At 35.8% G+C, this 22,228-nt stretch overlaps 1 protein-coding gene and 1 long non-coding RNA gene across 2 annotated transcripts; one reads left to right on the forward strand and one right to left on the reverse strand.

The window, feature by feature from the left end:
• Nucleotides 1–2,829: 2,829 nt before the first annotated feature.
• On the reverse strand, nt 2,830–5,128 carry LOC140178804 (uncharacterized). The gene is made up of 3 exons (XR_011871731.1): nt 4,958–5,128; nt 4,811–4,865; nt 2,830–3,124 (listed from the first exon to the last, which is right to left on the reverse strand). It is a non-coding gene; the product is annotated as an uncharacterized lncRNA (long non-coding RNA).
• A 270-nt stretch (nt 5,129–5,398) lies between these two features.
• Nucleotides 5,399–6,667, forward strand: LOC112742208 (uncharacterized). The gene is made up of 3 exons (XM_025791448.1): nt 5,399–5,542; nt 5,810–6,005; nt 6,141–6,667. The coding sequence occupies exons 1-3, from the start codon at nt 5,399–5,401 to the stop codon at nt 6,665–6,667; spliced, it is 867 nt and encodes a 288-aa protein (XP_025647233.1).
• Nucleotides 6,668–22,228: the final 15,561 nt, after the last annotated feature.

Genomic DNA, 22,228 nt, shown 5'->3' on the forward strand with positions numbered 1-22,228 from the left:
ATCTTTGTCACTGAAGTTGGTCTCTCCCAATTCATCACTACTTCCACCTTAGCAGGATCCACAGCTATTCCCTGCTTATCACCACGTGGCCGAGAAACTTCACTTCACTCTTCCAGAACTCGCATTTAGATAACTTAGCATATAACTTCCTGTCTCTCAGAATTTGCAGCACAGTTCGCAAGTGATCAGCATGTTCCTCTTCAGACTTAGAATAAACAAGAATATCATCAATGAAGACAATAACAAACTTGTCCAGATACGGTCGGAAAATCCTGTTCATATAATCCATAAATACTGCCGGGGCATTAGTTAACCCAAAAGTCATCACTGTATATTCATAATGACCATAACGCGTCCTGAAAGCAGTCTTTGAAATATCCTCATATCTAACCCTTATCTAATGATATCCGTATCGCAGATCAATCTTAGAAAACACACCGGCACCCTGTAACTGATCCATTAGATCATTGATTCTAGGCAACGGATATTTGTTCTTCACAGTGATCTTATTCAACTGCCGATAGTCAACACACAACCGCATACTCCCATCCTTCTTCTTTACCAGTAGCTCCGGCGCTCCCCACGGAGAAACACTTGGTCGGATAAAATGCTTACCCAACAAATCTTCCAGTTGAGCTTTCAGTTCAGCCATTTTTAAAGGTGACATCCTATAAGGAGTAATTGAAATCGGACCGGCTCCAGGCACCAACTCAATTGCAAATTCCACTTCCCGGTTAGGTGGAAATTCATTAATATCATCCGAAAACACATTTGAAAATTCACATACAACGGGAATCTGCTCTAAACTCTGATCATCACCTGATACTCCCGCAGTTAATAACATAATACCCTGACATTCGGTTCCAGAACAGTTTACTATCATAGAATTCAAATAGTAACTATTCACTACAACCGGTGCTTCTGACCCTTCCGGCATAAACTGTACTGATTTCTCAGAACAATCAAGCAAAACATGATTCTTGGATAACCAATCCAATCCCAAAATGAGATCAAGACCAGTCATAGGCAAACAAATCAAATCATGCACAAATTCACGATGTTATACTCGAAAGGGAACTTGTGGACATCCTATCCTAGTCACCATAGCTTCATGAGTAGCATTATATACTTTCAAATCATAACCTAAAACCACCATTCTCAATCCTAATTCATGGGCCTTTTCAAATGCAATAAATGAATGACTTGCTCCTGAATCAAATAAAGCATTTAAGATTTTACCAGCCATTTCACAATTACCTCTAATCAGTGTCTCAGATCCCTCAGCACCTACTGTAGAAGTGGTGTATACTCTCTCCGGCTGCTGCATTCTACCAGTCTCATACTTCTTCTTCTCCGGGCAATTACTGGCCATATGCCCGGGCTCTCCATAGGAATAGCACACTCCAAGTCCTAATCTGCACGGAACTCCAGGATGATACTTTCCGCACTTCTGACAATTCAGATCCTGCTGTGGCTGCTTTCCAAACCTTTTTTCTTGACTAGCATTAGTATTCGGCCTTCTGTAATTACCCTGGCCCTGAGTCTGCTGTGGAACAAAGCCTCCACGCTTGAAATTCCTACCTCTCGGAGCAAAGTTCCTCCCTGAAGGCCTCTGAAAACCCTCAAACTTCCTTTCTCTGCTGCCGCCTTTCTCACACAATCCTCAGCTACCCTACTCTTATTCACCAATTCAGAAAATACCCTGATCTCCATTGGGGCAACGAAGCTCAGAATATCTCTCCGAAGACCTCCCTCATATTTAATACACTTCCATTCAGCAAAATCTTCAGGCGCACCTTGACAAATACGAGAAAAGCGACATAACTCCTCAAATTTGCTAGTATACTCAGCAATAGTCATCTGTCCCTGCTTTAACTGCATTACTTCAAGTTCTTTGGCATTTCTGGCTGAATTAGGAAAATATTTCTTATAGAACTCTGTCCGGAAAACCTCCCAAGGAATTACAGCACCATCAGGCTGCAGGATACGTCGTGTTCCCTGCCACCAATACTGAGCTTCACCTTGCAACTGATAAGTTCCAAATTCAACCCATTGCTCTTCAGGAACCTGTTGTGCCTGTAACGCCCTTTCCATAGCCTGAATCCAATTATCTGCATCAGTGGAATTTGAGGTTCCCCTAAAAGTCGGAGGGCGAACTTTCAGAAATGTAGCAAGTGTCATAGGACCGTCCTCATCATTATTGTTCCCATGATTACCCTGGTTTATCTGATTTCCCAATGCCTCGGCTGTCGCCTGCATAGCTGCAGCCATATTTCCCAGGGCAGCCATAAAATCTACTGGATCAGTCCCTATGGGGGCAGAAGTAACGGTGCCTGTCCTACCTCTACCTCGCCCGCGACCGCGTCCGCGAGTCGACATCTAGTCCCTATACACACCAAACAAGTGATATTAAGTTGATCAGTCTCAATATCGCAGGTCTAATGCTTTAAGTTCCAAATGCATGCTCACAAACGTTTATGCCATATATATCAATCAGATATCCTAACAGCACATACGCACATATACAGAGAATGCACAGAAGTGCAATCAGTCCGTCTTTCAGGCTCTATAGGAACGAACTGCTCTGATACCATAATGTAACACCCTACCACACTAAGCTTTACGCTTAAGCCGTAAAACAGAGGTGGTGTGGTATTACGACCTCTAAAATAAAATAAATACATATAATAGCAGAAGAATTATAATATGCTAGGAGCCTTGAAGAAAAGAGGAAACAAAAAAAATCACAAAATAAAAGCGCAACACTCAAGGAACGAGTTAACCTGCGTGCTAAGGAAACCATAACTATTAAACATGAGATAACAGAAGTAGGAATAGAGTGCCAAAGATACAAAATAACAAGCTCCTAACTCAGCCTGTGAAGTCAAGACTGGCCGGAGAATATTTACATATATATACATACATATCCAAAACCCAAAAGTACATATACACAATCCTGCCTCTCCATAAACCTCTAAGAGGATCAAAAAGGACAAGTTATGCGGAGAGAAAGCTAAGTACATATATATACATCACTGTACAACAAAACTATACAACAACACTATCCAGTAACCCCTCCGCTTTAAGAGTCCAGACGCCTAACGAGATGGCTCCCAACCTGCATCTGAAAAATAACAACATATTATGGAATGAGAACCGGAGGTTCTCAGTATGGTAAAGGTGCCACACACATAAGATATAAGGTCCTGGGAATGCCAGAGGCAATCCTAGAACGCCGACACTCAGATTATAGAGCTTAAAGTATTAAACAGAAGCCATAAAAGGTGGTTTACTAAGGATATTTAAACCTAACTTAACTTAACCTTAAATCTACGTCCCATACTGCCATTCCTCCATACCTCCAGTTCCATCATGCATTTTCACAGACAGATAAACAGATATAGGCAAGCATAAGAAGGTTACAAATACTGCAGGTAACAAATACACATTTAACATGGCAAGTACATTTAGGCACACCCAATTAAAGCGCAAGCAAGTAATTCAAGTAATATGCACATGATGCATGCCTGTCCTATGGCTGATGAGGCTCATCTGTCGGTTATCCAGCCAACCCGACAAGTCTGAATTGTCCTTAGACTGTCCCCCGACGTGCATCCCCAAGAGTCTATGCATAGATTTTTCTCAAATAATCAATATTGCTCAATGGGGGTAACATTCCGGGGAATTTATATAGTGCCTGGTCACACTTACGTCGTAGGGTCAATAGAGTATCGAGTTTTCAACCTGGTACACGTGGTGGCAAGCCACGGCATTTGATCCAGGGAATCTCGTATCTCAGATTATTCAAATTCATAAGCCATATAAATAATTCAATTATAATTCATCAACATCCACATCATTCTCAATCGCATTTCATTCATCATTATACAGCAATCATATTCAATCCTTATCCTTCATTATCACACCTCCCATTCTGTCCATCAATAGTTCCAATTCAAAACATAATTCATTCTTTTCTAAATAAATCAAACTTAAAACATGCTCATTTTCTTAATAACTCTAAATCAAATCATATAACCTTTGAATCTAAATCTTTTTAAGTAATCATATAAACAAAGCCTCTAATTTTTATAAAATTTCAGTAGCATCTCCTCTAAAACTCGGACTTTGCCATCATTTTCGGGTCCAAACCTGCTTTCTTTTCAATTCAACATACCCTTCCTCATCATCATAACAGTCACCACAATAAATCTACCTCAGATCAACAATTATACTCATACGATATTCAAATCCAACAACCAAAATTCAACTAAGGATCATAGTTCACTTATCCTAGGCTTCTGACACAAAATATCTCAAATCAATAATTCACGAAATTATTAGTTAATCAACAAGCACCAAACCAACCATGTTCATCAACAATAACATTCAACCATAATTCTCCCCAAATTAACATATCAACATTCACCATCCAAAATTAATAACTAATTATCCAATAAACTTCAACCAAATATATTCATCGACAAATTACTAAACATTAAACATACACCTGCATTCCAACTTTTCCTATGGTCATCTAGCCTAAGTTTTCACAGAACATTATATATTAAATGCAAGAAACCTAAACTATATCTTGGCCAATTTCCACGTAACGACCAAAGCTATTTATTCAAAACCAAGGCAGCCCCTCAAAACTCAACTAATCCGCTTCCTCCAAGTTTCAGTATTCACAATTTCAAGCTCCAATTATTTATTCACAACCTAATACATATTCATAACACATATATATCCAATTTAATACTCAAAGCTCAAATTCAATGAAAATAAAATAGAATTATCGTATCCTCACCTTATCCAAGCTTCACATAAGCAAGAGTGAACGTTTTCCTCAAGCTAATTGGATCCTAAAATATCAGAAATCAAAGAAACTCAACCTTCCCATTCAAAAATCCGAAAATTGGGGGAAAAGAGGGCTGAGAGTGATTAAACAAGTTACCAGTGAAATTATTCTGGTAGAAATGTAGAGCTCGACGCGGTGGACGCGTGGCCGCAAACGGTGCGGCGATTGGAGCTCGGACGGAGAAGTTACGGGATTTTGAAAAGTGACGTAAGGGGTTGGAAGTGTTTTCTCCTCCCTGAAGCTTTCACGCTGCTTGCAGGTGAAATGGGGAAGAAAGAGGCTTTCGGCCTCATTTAAAAGGGCTGGTCCGGTTGGACCGACGGCCCGGTTTGGGTTTGGTTCAACCGGTTCGGCCCGTTCGGTCCAATTTTGGACCGTTTTCTTCAAAATTGGTGTCAAAATTCTCGTTTCGATGAGCTCTATCCTAATTTAATATAATATTCATGTTTTTAATCCTCCTTATTAAAAACTAATTTATTGACTAATTATCTACTAATTTAACCGGGGTTTACAGCTTATTTATCAAAGGCTCCAATAATGGTGAATGTTCGCCTACATGAGCCCTTGAAATTGTACATTGCAGTATCTACAACCACAATTGGGTGTATGTTAGCCCAAGATGATGAGAACGGACATGAACGGGCAATTTATTACCTTAGTCGAGTTTTGACTGATATCGAAGTAAGGTATTCCCCAATAGAAAGATTGTGTTTATCTCTATACTATGCGTGCATGAAATTAAAGTGTTACATGGTAGCTAAACCTGTGAAGTAAGCACAAACTGATCTTGTCAAATACATGTTGAGTTTTCCAATGTTACGAGGTCGTCTGGGAAAATGGATGCTAGTTTTGACAGAGTTTGATTTGCAGTATGTTCCAGCAAAAGCTATGAAAGACTAGGTTATTACAGATTTTCTAGTTGATAACTTGAACAATCTGAATGACCAGGGGGCAAATGCACTCGATGTTAAAGTCAATTATTGGAAGTTATATTTTGATGGATCGAAGCACAAAGATGGTGCAGGGGTAGGAATTCTCATTGTGTCACCAGAAGGAATCCCATCAGAATTTCTATATCCTTGCTCGAATAATATGGCAGAATACGAAGCTTTGATTGTAGGTCTGGAAATTTTAATTGGAAAAGGTGCTTCGGAAGTTCGGATCCTAGGAGATTCCTAATTGGTCTTGAAACAGTTATAAAAAGAGTTCAAGTGTAACAATGAGAGGTTGCAAAAATATTTGGCAAAAGCTTGGGAATTGTTAACTTTCTTTTGAAAAGTTTCACTGGTCCATATCCCAAGGATCCAGAATGAAATTGCTAACGAGTTGGCCCAAATTGCTTCAAGATACAGGATAGGCCCAGAAACGCTAAGAAAGTTGGCAAATATCTGCCAAATATTAGTGCCTGTGGACGAAAGAGAGGCTCTATGTGTGGATGATTGGGAAGATGATGATTGGAGGAAACCCATTGCTGAATATCTAAAGAATCCTGGCACTCAAGTTGATAGAAAGATAAAATTACGAGCAATAAATTTTGTCTTGATGGCTGATGAGCTGTATAAGAAAGGAATCGACGGGAGTCTTTCGAGATGTCTAAGTCAAGATGATAAAGACATTGCTTTAGGAGAAGTCCATAAAGGCATATGTGGTGCTCATCAGGCTGGGATGAAAATGAAATGGGTACTATGTCGAAATCATGTCTATTGGCCCTCCATGATCAAAGACTGTATCGAATACGCAAAGGCATGTCAAGAATGTCAACGGCATAGGTCGATACAACAGATCTCAGCGTCTGAGTTGCATTGATTATTAAGCCATGGCCATTTAGAGGTTGGGCTCTGGACTTAATTGGATTTATTCATCCCCTTCATCGAAACATCATAAATTTATTCTGGTAGCAATAGATTATTTTACAAAGTGGGTCGAAGCAGTTCCTTTAATAGAAGCTGGGCAAAATAAAATAATAGATTTTATTGAGGAACATATAATCCATCGATTTGGAATTCCTCAAACATTGAGTACTGACCAAGGGACTATGTTTACTGGTCAGCGAATTAAGAATTTTGCAGCTTCGAGAAATATTAATATGGTTACTTCAACCCCTTATTATGCACAAGCCAATGGCCAAGTTGAGGCAGCAAACAAAATTCTGATTAGTTTGATCAAAAAACAAATCGAAAGTAGACCACAAACTTGGCATGAAACTTTAAGCCAAGTACTGTGGGCTTATCGAAATTCACCAAGGGCGTCGACAGGTACTTCATCTTATAAATTAGTATATAGCCATGACGCAGTGCTACCATTAGAAATCAATCTTAACACTTTGAGGGTGTCAAAGCAAGATGATTTGCTAGTCGAAGATTATTGGAATGCAATGTTTGATGAGTTGAATGAGTTAGACTCGAAATGTATTTTGGCACTCGAAAGCGTGATTCGGCAAAAAGAAAATGTTGCCCGAAATTACAACCGTTGAGTAAAAGAAAAATGCTTCGGTATAGGTGAATTGGTTTTAAAAGTCATTTTGCCAATAGAAAAGAAATCGAGAATTCGTGGCAAATAGTTCCATACTTGGGAAGGTCCTTTCCAAGTAATTGGATTATATTCCGGAAAATTTGGAAATGTAATTAATTCAATAAACGGAAAGTATTTAAAGCAATATTATTGTTTATTAACTCAGAATTGAAATGCATAAGTCTGAGGATAAAAACAAAATGAAATCATTACAAGCATTGAATCCTAAGGAGGAGAAAGATAAGGTGCCATAAGTTCTGCTAAGTCTGAGTATAATTTAATACTTTCATTATCCAGAGCCGAAAGTATTTTGATTTGCTCATATTCTTCATACTGAGCCTTGTCAAGTTATTTTTTACATTTCTCTTTCTTGGCTTCAATAGAGCGGATCTCTTGTACAAGTTGTTGTTGCTTGTGTTGGACAGTGGCTAGAGGTGTTGCTATTTTAGCCTTCCTCTTTCGAATTTTGGCAAGTTTCTCATTAATTTGAGACAATTCTACTTCAACTTCCCTTTCTTCCTTATCATAGTAAGCCTGAGCAGAAAAGGCCTTAGAAATTCTTAAGTCAAATTTTTCACGAGAAGCTTTAATCGGCTGGAGAGCTGCAGTGTAGTTTTCTGATTCAGTTCAAATTTTAGCCATGTTGTCTTTGACCTCTTGTAGCTTGTCTTGAGCAGCCACACATCTGTTGGCAATTTTTATGAATTGGTTGACTATAGCAGAGTGTTCAGATGGAACTTGAGGTTCAAGAGATGAGCTTAGGATATCAGACAAAAGCGAGTTCAGGGTTGCATTGTTAGTCCATTCAGTGGGTGGATGGTCCAGAAGTCTGAGAAGGACCAAAAGTTGTTCTCGAACATTAGTATTTAGCTCGGATGGGAGATTGGATGCAGAAAGACCTGCAGGTGTAGGAGTAGAAATGAGCACCTTGTCCTCTTGAGCAACTTGATTCAGGATGGTGACCAATTCAATCAGATCAACAACCTCAGATTCGGAGACCATACCCAGATCTCTAGATCCCAAATCAATAGGAGTTTGAAGTTCAGTAATCTTAGGTGGACTGGAGGTTTTTTGTGGTGAATGAAGGGTTTCCAAAACTCGGGATGGAGAATCCGAATCAGGGGCAATAGTTTCAGGGACTCGAGAAGGAGAGTCAGAATCAAGAGGCACCTGGGATCCAGTTGAAGTTTCAACTCGGTTTGGTAGAGAAGAATGTTCAATATTTAAAGTTTGTGTTGGAGAATGATGGACATGTTCTTCTGTTAAATCAACTATTTGGGTCTCAATGAAAATTGGAGGAGCTACCTAGAGAGGTTCAGCAGATGCAATAGTTTGAATTGATAAATAAGATGCTCGCTACCCTGAATCTTGTTGTTGTTGTTGAGATGGTTGGTCAGGCGCAGAGGAAGTGATTGATTGAGCAGCAGTGACAGGCTAAAATACAGCATACATTAGTCGAGGTTTACTTCGACTGAATTAATATATTCGAAGATAATATAATGTTACCGGAACATGTTTTTTTCTTTGAATCAGCTGAGAGCCTGGGTTCGAATCAATTTCATCATCCGACTTCGATGATCTAGCAAGAAGATTTTGGATGGATGGTTCACTGTCATCAGAAGAGCTCTCGCTCGATGGTTGCAACTTTAACTGCAGAAAGACCAAAATCAAAAGAAGTTTAAGCAAATGAGGTTTTCGAGGAATTTTGGATTTTAAAAAAAATATATAAAATAAAATATATACTCTTCTGGAAGTCCTCGAAAGAGTTTGTCGACTTTTCTTTGGTTGTTGCCTTAAAGAAGTTGTGGCTTCGGCCTTCCTCTTTAGAGGCCTCTTGGGAGAACCTTCAGCGGCAAGAACCGTTCGGTAACAGAACTCTTGATTTCTTCTAAGGTACGGCTATACTTAGAATAGTACGTAGCCCACCAATCAAAGCAGGATTTTGTAATGAATGAACTATGATCATAAACAAGATGATTGTAGCTCTCTCTTTGTTGTTGATTCTTCAAGAGACAAACATCGAGTTCTTTCTTCGAAGCCAAAGTGACATGGCAAAAGGGTTTGTTGTTCTTGGGGAGTGGAGTTGGGATAGCTTGGGAGAAGCCTAGTTGTCTGGCTGTATAGTGAGGGGCATACAGAGTGGCTTTGAGACGTTCTTTTTTGTACAAAGGTAGCCATGTCGGGATCACTTGCACAGCCAGTAGGCTTGCCCAACTCTTGTTAGCAAGTTCACTCTCTTCGGTGTCATTAGGGAAGAGGAGACGTTCGAGTCAGGTGGGACCACAATTTTGATGCAGAAAAAGGGTGAAATTGAGGTCCTCGTTATGGAAATTTTTACAAGAATGAAAAAGGAAAAAAACAGTCCAAAATCGATCTTCATCCGAATGAGCTTCTGAAAAATTTGGTTTGAAATCAGCCAATCGAAAGCCCTCAATATGTTGTTTGTCTGAAATGTCACCTTCAGGCTTTATCATGTGTTTTTCGAAAATGGCATTTAGCTAGAGTTGGAGAAGTCAGAGAGGACCTTCCGTGCTAATCAAATAATTGTTTCGAAGACAGTTGACAAACTGGCCAAGTTCTTCGAAAATGTTCCATAGAAATAACTTGGCTAAGTTAAAGGTGTTTCTTTCATGGAAGAGGGCAGCAAGGGGGTAGAAAAGCTTCTGCATTTGAACACTTCTAGAGCAGAAGATTATTGCATTTAACCAATAAAACAAAAGGGTCACATGTTCATCATCTGTTACAGGGTCATTTTCTGCACCCATATGATGAACAATGAACTCGCTGTAAGAGGTCATAGAGGCTATGTTGTATTGTCGCTCAGGATGCATATCAGAAGTAAAATCTGGAGGGCTAATTGGGAGCCCTGTGATGGCACCTACATCGAGGAGTGACATGCCAATCATCCCACAAGGAAGGTGGAAATTGTTGGTAGTCCTATTCCTGAAATGAGTTACGGCCCCAATCATCCAAGGATATGTTGAAGGAGTAAAGTGAGAAAGTCGTAGAAGATCTTGAATCCCAAGAGCCCCCAAGCAGCGTTCTTCGTTGGTGCAAGACGCTCATGCCAGGCGGTAAAATCAATTCCATGAGGAGCGATTTTAGGATTGTTCCTGAAAGATTTTTGGGAATTGGTAAAAAAGGAGATGTCGAGGTCCTAACTAATCAACAAGTCTTCCCCTTGGGAGTTGGGAAAGCAAGGGAGTCGCTTGTTCACCCTTTCTAAGCTCTCAATGGGACCAACAAAACAATGGGTGTCATCACCTATAGTGAAGGGGATAAGGATTCTAGGATCATCGAGTTGGAGCTGTGGGTCATTAATGACCTCATCATTGACCTGGTTCAGTACGTGTAAGGCGAAGGAGCCGGTGGTTGCACCATAGGACATTTACCTTTGTCCTGAGTAGCGACGTGAGATGAAGAAGCAACCATTGATGAGCAAAGAAAAATAAAGGATGGAAAATAGAGGCTACACAAGAAGGAAGAATGCAAGAGATGTTGAGAGAATGAGGATTTGAGAAAGTTAAGCAATGATAAGAGGTTTAAATTTAAAGGAGGGGAGTTTCTTGCTTAACCGTTATTGCAGAAGGAATTCAAAGAGAAATGAGGTAACTTTGCGAGGAAGGCGAAGTGGTAGAGAGAGAGACTGTGAATCGTGGGAGACGTGTCAAACAGGTCAAAATTAATGGAGAAGGTAAATGGCAATTATGATCAGTTAAAGTAACTGAAGACTGGATTAGGATTAAGTGTTTCATCTTCCAAGGAGTGACTTCAAAAGCAAACACATTAATCCTAGGGGTCAATTTGTTAGTCAAAATAATTATTTTTGAAAGATTAAGTCAATTCGAAACGTTGGTAAAGTGTCGAAATGGAAGCATAGACTAAAAGAGATACACATGCAAGCATTAATTGGAAATTATCTGGCACGGATTCGATTTCGACACTTTGATAAATTGAGCAGTTACTCGAGTGGAGAATCGAGCAGTTACACAAATGGAGGGGATCGAAGGCCTTCTTTGAGTTAAGGATTTGTTAGTAACGCTCTTGGAAAAAAGAGCGGGAATGGTTACCTTAATCTCCGCACACAAAGGGGCACGAATTCTTTAATTATCAGTTCTGGAAAGAGGGCTATAAATAACAGGAAGCAGTACGGCACAAGGGTTGGAACTTTTCTCCAGAAATACACTCAAGCACACTCACATCCCCAACGAATTTCTGAGTTTGCATTCAAGTTCAATTTCTGTAGGGTTCCTTCCATTGTCTTTACTTTTCAATTTTACAATTTCTGCAAACTTTATCTTTTCCTGTTCAGTTTATCTTCAAAGCATATTTTAATTTCATTGTCAAATTTACATTTCAGTACCTTTACTTTTCATGTTGAAAGTCCTTTGACCCAATTGGATGCATTTTTATTGCTTTATTTAAAATTTAAACCAAACTATTTTGATTTCAATCAGTTTTACTTTTCGAAATCTTTATTGTACACTTTTCAGTTTCTTACACCTTTTGAACTTATTCCCTTTTAATACTCGTCTAATTCGAGGACCTTTGATATATTTATAGAAAACTGGTACCTGCAAAAAAGGAGTAGATTTCGCTCTCAAACCATTAGAATCGAACCACCATCGATTTGTTAAAAATCGACAAAACAAAAATAAAATTTATGTATAGAAATTTTATTTTTTTTTTTGGTTTTTTATAGTATATTCTAACATAACAGATTAATGATTAATCTGTTGTCGATCTAAACTCTATTTAAGTTTGTCATTGTCTAGTAAATTATTATATATATAAAGTAAAATTTGAATTTTTAATACTTGCTTAATTAAATGAGTGACTAATATTCTAAGACGTATTCCAAATAATCCCTAATTAACTAATATCATGAAATTAATTATCACTATTTTTTTTAGTTGATTTATTATTTATTTATTTTAGAGATAATAAATATAATATAAAAAAAAGATAAATATTAACATTTATAATGTCCCTATAGTAACAAAACATACGATCTTCTACTTAAAAAGAGTTTAATTACTTTATTAGTCTTTATAGTTATATTAAATTTTCAATTAGATCTTTATATTTTTTTAACTGAGTTTCTATACTACTCAAAATTAGATTCTTTTAATGTCAAAAAATTAAAATTAACAAAATATTTTTTTCAAAATATATGCAGTCAAATATCTAATTATGTTTTTAATTATGAATACCTTCAATTTGTAAAGAAGTATTTAGTTAATTTTAATATTCTTTTTATATTAGGAAGAACTTAATTATAAAATTAAGAGTAATGTAAAGACTCAATTAAAAAAAATATAAAAATTTAATTATAAATTTAGTAAAATTATAGAAACTAACAGAATAATAAAAAAAATAAAAAAAAATATAAAAGAATTCCTCTCTCAAAAATTAAACCAAAGAAGTCTAAATTTTAGGGTGTGCGTTAACTTTTGTAAAAGCTATTTTATGCATGCTGGTAGTTATATAATTATTCATATATATTTTTTTATTAGTTTAAGTTTTTAAAAAAAGTAATTTTATAATATAGTATTAAATTTTTTATAATCAAAATATCTAGATTTTGATTCTTATTATTTTTAAAAAAAGTATAAGATAAATTAAAAAAAATCATGAAAAAATTTATACAAACTCAAAAAAAAAAAACTTTTACTTAAAAAAATATTAAATATATAATTATTTATATTTTTTATTCATTTAAATTTTTTAAGAAATATGACATATTATATTTTTTTTTTAAAAAATAATTTGCTATTTTAACTTTTAGATACGATGGTGTCTATGTTATTCTAACGCACAAAACTTTGAAATATTAGTATAAGATTATTAAGATTAAAGTAATAATATAAAGAGAAGCAAAAGATAACTGTGTGGTTGTCCTTCTGTAATAAGTTAATAACCATGCGTGAGATTAAGCATTGAAGATATTCATTTGGAAATAAATATAATAAGGAAACAAGCTAAGTGTGACTTGACACTTTTTAATTTTAATATTGAATAAATAATTGTATTTTTCAGCATTATTAAAATTTGGTATATTTTACTATCATGTAGAGTCAGATATACAAATTTAATCTTTAAATTTGTATTCTACTAAATTTCAATACAAATCAAATTGTTTTATTTTTATTTTTATTTTTATATTTTTTATGCAATAATTTATTTTAAACTTAAATATGATTATATATATGTTTTTAATTTATTTTTTATTTTTAATTTGGCTTATGATATTTTTCGTTGAAATAACAACACCGAATTACAATTTTTTTTAATCTTTATTTCTAATATTAAATTATAAAATTACTTATCTCAAGACGTTAAGTTGATGATAAAAAAAAGTAGATAAAAAATTAATTCTTAGCTTACTTTCTTAATTTTCTGATGTACCAAAAATAGAGCCTCGCAAACATGAATATATATCAATGAGAGAAAAATATATGTACTAAACTACTAATAAATATCAGAAGGTAAAAATAATGGAGGCAATTAAAAATAAAAAAGAAAAATGGAAATGTAAATATATTGACAAACTTATATGCATGGCTTCACTACTCTACTCACGATGATAAAACAAGCTTGAGTTCAATTAAATAGCACATTAGCACTATAGCAGAAAACAATTCAAAAAGAGAGACAGTATTCATAAGCGTTAAAATTATTTATGTTTAAACTTTTTAAAAAAATAATTTATAACAAAATTAAAGTTATTTTAATAAAATTTTAGCACTTGTAATCTTGTATATAACTTATATATTGCGCGTAAATTTTTTCCCCTTAACTAGAAAATTTACTATATAACTAGTTTTTAAAATAACTAAAATATTAAAATTTAGTCACTATATTAAAATATATTTAAAATTTTAATTTGTAAAATTAAAATTATTTTGCTAATTACGATCCGACAAAAAAATATAAAAAATATTATATTTTTTTCTCATTTTTTACCGTACACTTTTACCAATACTAACCAATTCTCTTGTTTTCTATGCTAAAAATATATATTGTCCCCTAATATTTTTTTTTAGGAATATGAAAGTGAAATGTTTCAAGTTAAAATATGACATATAAATTTAAATAATATTAACTAAGAAATGTCTCTATGCTGTGAAGATTGTCATGAAGTTATATATACCTTTGGGAAAAACTTTTATTAGAATGTACTCGTATTAATGATAAACAATTTAAACGTTATTTGTGAAAAAAATAATTAAAGAGAAAATTTAGAGGGCGAATATTTTTATTAAAATTTGATTAGTACTTAATTAGCAAAAGAAAAGTGAATAATCTTATACTATTAAATATAATTTTATATTATTAAAAGTATTAATAAATAACTAATTATTGATAATTATAAATTACAAAACATTCTGATTTTCTAACACTCCTCATAATTAAATATACATATATATTAAGAATCCTAAAATTAATGTCGTTTAAATAATATTTTAAAAAACTTAGTTCTAAAATAGTTAGTTCACCGATAACCAAGCAATGCGATGCATTCATATATGTTGTATTGGAAGATTAATATAGTGTACTTAAATGGTATGGTTATATATAGCTAGCAATGAACATCACGATCGTATTCAGTGCAATAAATAATTAAGTACCTTTTAATAATCCATCCTCATAATTCTTTAGGTGGCATTGTTTACAGAAATAGAACACTAAAATAAAAATACAAAAATATAAAATTATATTTAATAGATAAAATATAGACAAAAATAATATATTTAAAAATACTAAATTAATGTATTTTGTGTTCATTTTAATAGAAAATATAATTTATTTTTTATTTTTTTTATTATTTTTATTAGTTTTTTTATAATTATATTTTTTATCTCAAATTTTTTGAATGAAAAAAAGAGAATAAATTAAATTTTTATAATTTATTTTAATTTATCACTAAATAAAATATAAAAATACAAAATTTTATGTTACTATTTTTTATGTCTTATTTTCAATATTTTATCGAATCGTATTCTAAAAAACAAACCAGTCTTAATTACTCTTTGACACAATGCACCACACTAGTATAGGAGCATTAGATGCATCCGGAAATAAAATTAGAGTTTAGTAGTATTTACCTCATACTTTTTAAGGGAGTATTGTGTTGGTTAATTTAATTTTGGATTAATTAAATGTTGTAATTTAATGAACTGGAGTTGAACCACAATACCAATTTAGACGGTCTTAAATCTCATACTTGCTTCTACCACTAAACCCATATTATTGTTCTAATATTGTGTGCTAATAATTATATACATTATTAAAAACTTTAATTAAATTATAATTCATAAAATTTAAATGATAAAAAATATTGTTTATTTTATCATATGATAATAATATTACTTCCATTTTATAATTCAATTAATCATAAATAATAAAGATTTCAATTAATTTTTTATATCTTCTTATCACACTATAGTTAGTATTTTATTATTAAAAAAAAAAATTATAACATGATTTTGTTAAACATTTCTAGATTTCTATTGTTATGTATGCATTTGTTATTCTATTTATTTAAACTTATTCATTATAATTGTAAACAACTTTAAATTGTAAATTATCATTTGTATTTTCATTTTATTATTTAAATTTTGAGTTTATTATAATTTTATATATTTATTTACTTAATTATTATTGGTTCAATCATAAACGAGCTCGACTAATAACTTACCAATTGAATTACTATTCCAATGGCCTTACAATTTAACATGATTGATTTAGTTTTTATAACTATGCAATTTGTAACAGCATCCAAAAAAACACTCAATTCTATGACTTCATTAACGTATTAACCCATTAACTTTTTAGTTACGAAAACAAAATAAAAAATAATTTTAATATATTAATAGTGTTAAATATTTTATACGATTATCTAATCACATTTATTATTTTAAATAATCATTCATATAGTTAATATATATAAAAATAATTATTTTTACTGATATATATGACTATTAAAGATATAATTATTTTCATATTATCTCTTCTAATTAACTTAAATTTTTTAATCTCTCACAAACTCTCTACAGAGAAGAAGCAGCTTTCATCACATCATTCTTTCTTCTTTTTTTCTTTTTTTTTGGTAATACATCATTCTTTCTTTTACTTCTCCTTTTTTGTCATCATTCCTGATGGGTTGTTGCTCTTTTTTACGGTTTACTTTTTTTTTAACGTCCCAATCTCCAAAAGTAAAAAAAAATAAAAAATAAAAAAATAATACATGTACAAAATTTAAATAAATTTAAAAGAGATTCTTACTTAAAGATAAGTGTTAAAAATATAACTATTTATATTATATCTTTTTATGAGCTCAAAATTTTGGGATAAATAGTTTGATAACAATAATGTTATATAATTAGATGTAGTGTAAAATTATTTTACGAATAGTCTATAAAAATTAACCTTTTTTTTTCTATCTTTTGAACCTTTTTCTTCTTTATTTTAATTAAAACAGGACTTTTCTTTCTTTTTTTTTTTTTTCTTGTTACTAAAAACAGGACTTTTCCTTAGTATTGAAACGGGGCTATTAACCTAAAAGGAGAACCGTTTGGATTTTCTTGCCAAATACTATAAACGGACTACTAGTATTAGATTTTGGCCCAAAAATGATTATTTTCATATTTTTATTTTTCAATAAAAGCCCCTTTTTTTTTGGTGACTAATAAAAGCCCCTTTGACAGCCCTAGATGGAAATTTGAAGATCAATGAATAGGAAGAGTAGCCAAAATAATCAAATTCTATCATTTGTCTAAACTTGTGCAGCTTAAATAAATTTAAATTGTAAACTTAATTTGTAAATCCATATGAGATTACTTATTTTACGAATAATGGATACAAGTGATTATAAAATATAATCAATCTTACTATATATATACACTTTTATAACAGCAATTATTTTAATACCAGCATTATTATAATAACTAATATATATTTTCTTAAAAGTTTATTAGTTAAAATTAATAATTCGAAGGTCGCGGGTGTCTCTTGTACCAATATTGTTTCTATTGAAATAGATTTATTCTTTTTATCAGAAATGGGATCAAAAGTTCCTATAAAATTAATAATTCTAATAAAATAAATCCATGACAAAAGATATTATGTCAAAAAATCATTTGCATGTTAACAAAGTAAATAAAAGAAAAAATTATTAAATAACATAGATTACTAAATAAATTAAATATTTGAAAAAAAAGATCTATAAATTTATGATTTCAGAACTTAAAATATATTAAAATTAAATAATTTTTTTTAAAAAGTCTAATGAAAATGTGTTTCCTATATAAAATTAGATATCTTGATACTTATACAAATTTATCGAGTCTACTTGACTTTAATTAAATTTTATTTAATATACAAATTAATTTGTTCTCGTGATAATATATGGTAGATATATAACAATTTATATATCTCCTCTTATAATTTAAGTTTTTAGAATTGAATAAATAATTTTAATATAATATCAAAACTTTATTTTATAACTAAAATATTTAAAATTTAATCTTAAAAGAAAAACTAAACATAAGACAACAATATATAGCAAAAATTAAACTCATCATGAACTAATAAAAATTTAAAGTTGATTCGGTAGTTCGAGAGTTGAACTGAGAGAAAGAAAATGAAAATGAAAATAAAGATTTTAAAGACTAAAATCTACAACAAAATGTCAACTCTCAAATGTCTCCTTATTCCTCTTAAAGATAAAAATAAAGATTTTGGTCAACGCAATTAGGATTTTTCATTCTTCTTACGACGGCATTAGGTACAGGAGTAGAAAGACAAATTCCAGTGATTTTTTTAACAAAAAAATATCACGTTTCTTTTAAATAACTTATATTTAATCAAATTATTTAAAAATAAAAACTTATTCGCGTGTCACTTCTCTTTTCTTTAAACATCGTTGCTGCTGCTTTTTCATCTTATGTTCCTTCTTTTTTTTTCAACGTTATTGTCGTCATTACTCTTGTCACTATAGTAATCGTTGTTGTCACCACCACTCTTCTATTTCTTCTTGATGTTGTTATTGTTGTTTAATTTTGTTCGGTAGGTCGAGTACCGAACGGTTCGGGTTGATGCTTCGATTGATGGGATGGGGTTTCGCCTGGTTCTGGGCTGCCGGGGATGAGTGGTCGATGTTCTGAACACTTCGTGCGAGGGGGAGTGTCACCTGCAAAGACACTCCGACGCTCTAGTCAGAAAATGGGGGCAGATGAAAAAAGGGGTGAGTGGTATGTGACGTACCTTGGGGGAAGGGTAGGTCCTTCCCCATATATACCGTGTCAGAGGTGGGCCCCGCAAGGACAGGCCTACCTTCTTCGAGGCTCCCCCTGCACAGCTATTGCAAGGTTGTCAGGGACGCATGTCCGGGTCGACGCCTGGACGCCTTGCACCCGATCGTTTGGGTCGGGTGGTTAGTGGGTCGGGTCGACCTGCGAATGGTTTAGGCCAGGCCGTAACAGTGTCCCCAACACGCCAGAAATGGTCGTGAGGGTTGTTGGTGGCGCGCTATCTCTTCCTTCGTGCGTTGTTGTCAGATCGGCCGTCCGTGGAGGGGACGTGTCTCCAGCGCGCGTGTCTGTTCGTTGCTGAGGTGACCGTTCGTCGCCTCGTTCCTCGCGCCGGGCATTGAATGCTCATAATGGGTTGGAAAACCCTGCGCGCAAAGACCATCTTGCCCCCAGTCTTTTCCCGCTTTGCGTAGCAGTTTTAAACAGTTAGTGCTTGTTCTCCTCTCCCATTTTCGTTTCTCCTGACTTCATCTTCTTTTCTCCCAAAGCATCATTTTTGCATCCTTGTGCATTCCTTTCCCTTCCACATCTTTGCAATTTTTCCAGATTAACGTTCATCCCTTCGAATCTCCGTGATCAATTCAGGTAAGAATTCTTCTTCGTTCCTTGCTTTGTGTTTATTCTGTTATTCTTCCATATGCATGCTGTTTGCCTAGTTTTGTACGATAGGTGGTCTTTTAGTATCAAGTAGGTGTGTTAGGGGGTTACTATTCAAGGGTAGGCTTTGTTTGGATTCTGCCTTTAGCCATGTTTGATCTTAGCTGTTGAATAGGATAAATGTAGTTTCTGGGCTTTTTCCGGGCTCCCGACCTCTTAGACTAACGAAGTGGTACCCCCACTGTAGGTATGCCTCGCGTCGCTTCTCGAGCCTCTCCTTCCGTCACAAACTACGACCCCTACGCCTGGGTGACTTCCGACGTGAAGGACTCACCGAATCAAATGGGCGAGGAGGAGCTGACGGAGTTCCGACAAGGGTTGTACCTGTGCGGGGGGACGGACGAGGAGGCCAACTATGACGTCTTCGTTCCTGCCCCCGACGAGCGATTATACGAGCTTAACTTCCGTTCCCCTCGGGTTCCCGACTGGATCTGGTTTTATAAATCCATGTTCACCCAAGTGGGGGTTCGTATCCCATTTTCTGCTTTTCAAATAGCGCTTCTTGGTCGGATCTCCGTGGCGCCGTCGCAACTGCATCCGAACAGCTGGGCTTCTATCCGCTGTTTCGAGATGGTATGTGAGTACTTGGAGTTGCCGGCTTCTGTTGATGTCTTCCTCTTTTTCTTCAACCTTACGAATCCTTCGAAGGAGGGGAAAGCAAGGAAAGGGTTCATGTCTTTCCGGTCTGCCCAAGGTCGGAGGATCTTCGGCTTGTTCGAGGACTCTTATCACGGGTTTAAAGACAAATATTTTAAGGTGCGTCCGGTTAAAGGACGTCACCCCTTTTGGTTGTCGCTAGAAGGGGAGCGCCTCATCCCAACGTACTGGAGCTTTGGGGCAGGGTCTAATACTTTTATTAAAGTGTCCTATAAGGGGATGTCCGACGTGGACAAGAGGATCGCCGACGTGTTGTCGGCGGTTTTTGGGAAGAACCATGTGAATCCCCCACCTTTTAATGGGTGACCGGGAGGTCGCCAGAAATTATATTTGTGAGTTGCTTTGCCTTGCATTTTTACCCTCTCTATTTGCTTGTTTGTGCCGGTTTCTCGACTAACTTGTTTACTTGTTCGCTGCAGTGGAGATGTCTGCTTCCGTAACAGGGCTTGAGGACTTGTTTAAGACTTTCTTGGCGGACAACGATGAGGATGAAGCTGAGAAGGTTGACGGAAAACCGGAAGGCCCTTCTGAGGACAAGGGTCAGGCAACACCGTCACCTAGGGACACTGGGATGTTGGATAAGAACTCTGATGGGGCGCACGTTTCTCCCATTCGCGTGGAGGCGGTTGGCCCCAAGCACCCGACCTCCGCGCAGGAAGAGGATGACGACTTGAAGCTTGTCCCTACCCCCAAAACGCGGAGGGCTTCTTCTAGCCCAGAGGGGGTTCTTACCGTAATGGAGCATAACTTTGATGCCGGGACTTTCATAGATTCTCAGCTGCTTCCTGGCACATAGGATTATTTCCTTGGCACCGAACTTACGGGGCAGGCGAGGTGGATGTACCGTACCCTTCTTCGTGGTGCCGCCATAGCTCGGAAGGCTGAGTTCGAGTTGTCGGGGATGCAGTCGCTGCGCAGGAAGCTCGAGTCCGCTGTCCAGGCCAATAACGAATTCAAAGCTCAAGTTGAAACTCTTCAGGAGCAATTGTCTGAGTCGGGGAGGAAACTAAAAGCTGTTGAGGAGAAGGCCGCATCTGCCGAGGAGAAGTTGAGGATCTCCGATGAGACCGTTTCCCGTCTAACCGAGCGGGAGATGACTTTGGAGAGCCAGCTTAATGCCGCACAAGGTCGGGTGGTGGCCTTGGAGGGAGAGCGCGACGTGGCCGTCTCGTCGGCTAAGGCCGTTGAAGCTGAGATTGAGGAGCTCAAGAAGAAACATAAGGTGGCTAGAGAGCAGGGAAAGAATGAGATCTTCATGACCGAGGAAGCTCTTAAGGCTCAGGTGAAGATCGTGGCCCCCGATTTTGACACGTCAGCGATTGGAGTTTTCAAGACGATCAAGGATGGCAAGATTGTTGACATGCCGAAAAAATGATCTCTTGTGCCTTGTGCTTTTGTATGGACTTGTGGTTTTTGTTTGTAGAACTTGTTTATATTAACTTTTAGAAGCCGCTTAGTCGGTTTACCGTTATCTTTCTTTGCCTTTGGTAGCATTTTCGTTTTGTCGTGTTACCGTTTTGTTGGCATGAGCTTTGCGCTCGTGTTTGTTTACCGTTATGTTGGTAGTTCGATGAAGCCAGGTCGTGGCCTTTTTCTATCGTTGTAGCCGTTTGTGATGGCTTTGGTTTAGGTGTCCCCCGGGGTGATCAGTCCCGGGGTACCGTATCGTGGTTCCGTTTTAACGTGTCGTGGAACTTCTTGTCGCGCGATGTGCAAGTGGGAAGGGGAACAAATAGGAGTAAAATTGGTAAAAATGACAAGTAAACATTAACCGGTAATTGAATAAGTATGTTACCGTGGTAGATACAAAGGTAAGTGATTAAGCACGTTAGATCGCCTGGCCCGCTTGCCTGATCTAGGGGTAGAACCTTCTCAGGTTACCCGTATTCCAAGTCCTCGGTACTTCCCTTCCATCGAGCCTCTCCAATTTGTAGGCGCCTTTTCCAATCACCTCTTTGACCCTGTAGGGGCCTTCCCAGTTTGCCGCCAGTTTGCCTTCTCCTTGGGTCGGTAGGCCGATGTCATTGCGCCGTAGAACGAGGTCGCTTTGCTCGAAATCCCTTTTGAGCACTTTGGTGTTGTATCGTAGGGCGATTCTTTGCTTTAGTGCTACTTCTGACAGGTGGGCCTTCTCTCTGATCTCATCTACTAGGTCCTTCTCTACAGCTTCTTCCACCCCCTCGAGAAGTAACCGCGGGCTCGGTTCGCCGATTTCTACGGGTATCAT

Source organism: Arachis hypogaea, chromosome 14, assembly GCF_003086295.3.
Source record: "Arachis hypogaea cultivar Tifrunner chromosome 14, arahy.Tifrunner.gnm2.J5K5, whole genome shotgun sequence".
NCBI lineage: Eukaryota > Viridiplantae > Streptophyta > Magnoliopsida > Fabales > Fabaceae > Arachis > Arachis hypogaea.

Excerpts from the sequence above, each read along its gene's own strand:
- LOC112742208 (XM_025791448.1), top strand. The coding sequence starts at position 5,399 with ATGGTGAATGTTCGCCTACATGAGCCCTTGAAATTGTACATTGCAGTA. Across the intron at positions 5,543-5,809 it reads GAGTTTTGACTGATATCGAA|GGGGCAAATGCACTCGATGT; the intron begins GTAAGGTATTCC and ends CTGAATGACCAG. Across the intron at positions 6,006-6,140 it reads GGAAATTTTAATTGGAAAAG|TTTCACTGGTCCATATCCCA; the intron begins GTGCTTCGGAAG and ends TCTTTTGAAAAG.